The sequence below is a fragment of the Cornus florida genome, unplaced genomic scaffold (assembly GCF_030987335.1).
Source record: "Cornus florida cultivar Cherokee Brave unplaced genomic scaffold, ASM3098733v1 CherokeeBrave_3.0.0_Hap2_Chr07, whole genome shotgun sequence".
Lineage (NCBI taxonomy): Eukaryota > Viridiplantae > Streptophyta > Magnoliopsida > Cornales > Cornaceae > Cornus > Cornus florida.
In genome coordinates this window covers 5,806,777-5,811,578 of record NW_026775577.1, presented here as the reverse complement: position 1 = coordinate 5,811,578, position 4,802 = coordinate 5,806,777, and the positions used below count along the sequence as shown (strand labels likewise).

General features: G+C 37.0%; 1 protein-coding gene across 1 annotated transcript; it reads right to left on the bottom strand.

Annotated features, from left to right (window-relative positions):
• Positions 1 to 847: 847 nt before the first annotated feature.
• On the bottom strand, positions 848 to 3,898 carry LOC132316152 (F-box/kelch-repeat protein At3g06240-like). Its single transcript, XM_059814664.1, has 2 exons — positions 3,704 to 3,898; positions 848 to 2,062 (listed from the first exon to the last, which is right to left on the bottom strand). The coding sequence occupies exons 1-2, from the start codon at positions 3,896 to 3,898 to the stop codon at positions 848 to 850; spliced, it is 1,410 nt and encodes a 469-aa protein (XP_059670647.1).
• Between the last annotated feature and the right edge of the window lie 904 nt (positions 3,899 to 4,802).

Below are 4,802 nucleotides of genomic sequence, written 5' to 3'. Positions count from 1 at the left end.
CCCACCCCCCCCCCCCCCCCCCCCCCCCAAATTACTACATATGAAATAAAATTGTAGAGTCTCGTATAATTGAGTTGCTTGAAATCAGAGGATAGAAGAGTTACTCAAATACATAAATGCATTTTTAGGAAGAAAAAAATGGAGCGAATGTATTATTAGTTGGATAATCAAGGCCTATGGTCTAATATTGGTATCTTCTCTCCTTTTAAATTGAAAGATAGAGACTTTTATTCTTTCAAAAAAGTATCATTCTTTGTCAAGACATAAAAACACAAGAAATTTATTAGTCATGCCAATGAAAGTCCTCTGGCTGCAGTAAGGGAGGCATCAATATCATCCCATAGGGATAAAACACCCAAAATTCCCAACACCTCCCAATTATTGATAGACTAAAACTAACTAGCTAAATCAGACATGGAGGTCTATCCATAGTACAGTTGTACACAACTTACTGTCATTTGATAAAACCATTTAAGACGTACATGCGCGCTATTAAACTTAGGGAAAATTGTCATTAATGGGAATCCAAATTATGCATACTATCTTTCGTCTCCTTCATATAGCTCCCACAATATTTATTGGAAGACTTGAATCATCTATCTTTCACTTTGAAAGGAGAGAGTTACCCTCTAAGTTACAGTTTTTGATAGTAAAAACAATGCATATTTTCAATTATACTACTTCTGCAGAGTACACAGAAGGAAAGAATTTAGTAACAAAAGAGATTTCAAGTATCCACTAGTTATGCACTTTTGCTTTCTTTTCCCTCATTGTTTCTCCTACAAGAAGCATTCATGATCGAAGAATACATGCTAGATGCAATAGAAGCTCTTTAAACACTCAACTTTCAAGCTATTTGATAATAATGACAGGCAGAACGATCCACCTTCAGGCATTCATTTACTCCCTTGATCGGTACTAGGCTCTCTTTGAACATAAAAATCTTAAGGCAAAAGTCAGGTCCACGAACTCCAATGTCCTTAAATTGTTTGACATTATAGTTGTACAAGAGTAACTGTGAAGTGCTATTTTCAAAAAATACGTCACCGTTTTTCCAAATCCCTAGTGGCCTCTCAATTTCTAAGAGGGGTCCAATAATTAGTGGTTTGCTCCAAACCCCATCCTCCTCCATCACCCATATGTTAAAATATTTTTCAACTTGATGGTAATCAAAGAGCAACATAGCGATAGAATCGTTGTACATGGCGAGATCGCCCCAATGTGGTCCAGGGATATCTGGAGGCGCAGGTAGGTCTCGGAAAGTCTCATTGGCCATGTCAAACGAAAGAATCATATAATAGTCGTCATCATTTTGAATAGTCAACCAATAATAAGATCCATTATTGTATGTGTTATATAGAGAATCTTGTATGGCACCCTTTCCTGTAAAGTCAACTTCAAAAAGCCGCCATGAATCAGTCCTTAAGGTATAAACAGCAATAACTCTATAATTATATGGGTTATCTGTTTTATCATCCCAGTAGTACCGCATCCAAACAATCTTCAAATCATTAGTTACAAGATCCAACCCAATTCCAAAGTGATGAATAAAGGGCCAAAAAAATGGTGGAAGGTCGGGGTGCGGTACAGGGACGGACCTGGTTTCTCTTGTAGAAAGGTTCCACATTGCAACATGATCCTTATCAATACCATCATAAAAACATAGGATGCCATTAAAGGGTCCTATCATAGCTTCTAGATAAGTAGGCATCTGAATATAATCCAGATTGTGATATTCAAGGGGCACACTAGCAAGCTTTTTGTCAGGAAATAGACCAAAAACAATCTTTTCAGTGATTTGATTGTAATGATGAACAACGAGTTGAGCACTGTTGTGGCAATGGTAGTGGTGCTTGTGAATGAAACTGGAGCTTCTGATGAAACTGTTCCAATATTTGCACACACACCTAAACCGTACTAAGGATTTTACAGGTAATATTGAGAGAATCTCAATTATCATATTTTGTGACATTTGACAACCTTCAATATTAGTCATAATTGTTCTTAATTCAAAAGCTGAATCAAACCTTTCAAAAGAAGTGCTGTATAAATCTTGTTTTTCCTGGCACAATAAAGAATTTGTTACAAAATCCCAAACCCAAACCCAAACCCAAACCCAGTCCTAATTTTTAATTGGAATGAGAACCCTAAAAGAAATCAGGATGGATTAATTTAATTATTATGCTCAGCGACATAAGAGAGGCCAGACAAGATGACAGAAAAAGGAAGGCAAGGACTTAAAAATTATGTAAAATAATAAATTTAATATATATATATATATATATATATATAATATCAACGACTTGAACAAGATAAATACAGCCAAAAAAAGAAGCAGAAATGACGAGTCAAAAGTATATGGGGCATTTCTTAATGTGCATGTGCATTATGCTTTTCAAACGTTAACATTATTGTGTTTGTTATCGTGCTGCTCCACAAATAAATATAATGCTTTTTGAAAGGTTTCTAAGATCCACCTTTGTAAAAATAAACAAATGTTACTTTAACGATCATTTATGGAATTTATTTGATGTATGAAAATTTTATTTGATAAGGAAAAAAAAACAAAATCATACAAATTTTATTATGCAAAAACTTCATATCTTATCATGATTAGTACATATACAAAAACTCCCAATTATATGTTTAAAAATATAAAGAAAAGATAAAAGAAAATAACAGATGCTAGAGAAAGAGATACCCAGTGTCTTCCAATATTGCCTATAAACTCTGAATTTAGAAGAAGAAAGAGGTGAAACAGAGATGATTATACCCTTGGCTTTGGAAACGACGTCTTTTTTTATTTTCCTTTTGTTTTGCTTGTTTTTATGTTTTTTCCTTAAAGAATAGGAAATGACGAAGAGAATTTGACGGAGAAAAATGAGGGCTGAAAATGATCCTAGCGTCCCTAGCTGATATTGTCTTCGAGTCTGCAACCAGTAATTTCTTTTTCCATGTCATGCTCAAACTAAGGTCATCTTCTGTGTCATTTTTATTAGTACCTAATACAACAATGTTACCCCACGAATGCATCAACTTTGATTTTTTATTTTTTATTTTGGTAAGTAACAACTTTAAATGGTGAATTCAACAATTATATAAATGTGTTAAATTTTCAATTTAATGGTGTTGTAACGATCTAACTGTTTACACCCTTATTTTCCACTTTCTAGTAGAAGATTACCCTGGTTGATTTCAATGGAAAGGTACTACGACATTCCAGTGGAAAGTCTCGGGACACATGGCAGCCAAGGAAACAAGCGATTACAAGTGATTACATGCAAAGTCATGGGACACATGGCAGCCTAGGAATTGAGTGGTTACATGCAAAATCATGAGACACATGACAACCTAGGAAATTGGTCAATTCCAATGGAAAGGTACTACGACATTCCAATGGACAGTCTTGGGGCATATGGCAACCAAGGAAGCAATCGGTTACACGCAAAGTCATTGGACACATGGTAGCCAAGAAAGCAAGCAGTTACATGCAAAGTCATGGGACACATGGCAACTTAGGAAGCAAGTGGTTACATGTAAGCTACCATTACTAAATTCTATAAATAAGGCATGATGTTATAACTTAGAAAGTTTACTCAATGCCAAACCAAACACAACATTTCAATACAAATTCTTATTTGCAATGCAGTTTCATTATGTTTAGTCTAAGTCCTGCACTTTACTTTACATTAGATAATCTTACTTTCCAGTCAATTACTTTCTCAAGTAATTTGTTCCTTCCTAGCCAGTTAACCATCCCGAAGTCCTTTATCAAAGGCAAAAAGAACCCAGAGGTGTTCATTCCAGACCTCTTCACAATCATCTGGTCTCGCAGTCTTCCTTTTGGAATATTATTTAGCTCTTTCTTTGAAACTACTGCAGTTCTTGGCACGCCCATACGGTTCCATCAGAACCGACCGCTTTTTACAGCCAAACATAGTGGCACGCCCAGTGGAATAATCAGTAAAAGATCTTTCTAATGATATATCTGAGCTTTGTTCATGAAGAATACTACCAAATGAGGGCCGAAGAACGTGACGTGTACTACCTAGAGATGGCACACAAACGTGAAAAGTGCTACCAAAGGTACCTAAGGGTGGTCGAAGAACATGAATAATATTTTTGAGCTATGTCATAGAGTACGGCTCAGGTTGGTCAATCAGGTAATCAGTCATACTTTCCACCCAATACTACTCAACAATCAGCCGTTCCGATGAATAGGCCAAGTACGTTTGTTGAGGGGAGTCCTTCTCATCAGCTTGTGCATTCCATGCCACAGGCACAGACGACGCAGATGCCATATGCACAATCGATGTCTATTCTAGTGGAACAGCATGTACAGAATCCTGTGGTAAATCCTCAACAGGTTTGTCATGATGTTTTTACTAACAATTGGCATCATTTTGGGTCTTGTCAGGGTACGGCTCAGGCTGGTTAATTAGGAAGTTAGCTGTAATTTCCACCTAATACTACTTAACAGAATGTGCAGCCACCTGTCGCCATTCCTCAAAAGCCGCCTCAGGTTTTTCCCATGGCAGGCGGGGGACAACCTCTTCCAAAAAAGTCTCCTGATCAAGGCGTAAATCCAATCCGCCGGAGGAGTATTCCTTTGGTAGACCCAAACCCAATTCCAGTGGTATTTGGGGTTGCATCCAATGGCCAACTTACCCAAAGGTTGGCTAGAAAATACAAACTCATTACCCCAACCTATGGTATCAATTCCACCAATAGTGAAGTCGATTCCAATCCCACTTCTATCGCAGATGCAGGTTCCAATTGAGGTGCAGAACCTTCCACCAGCA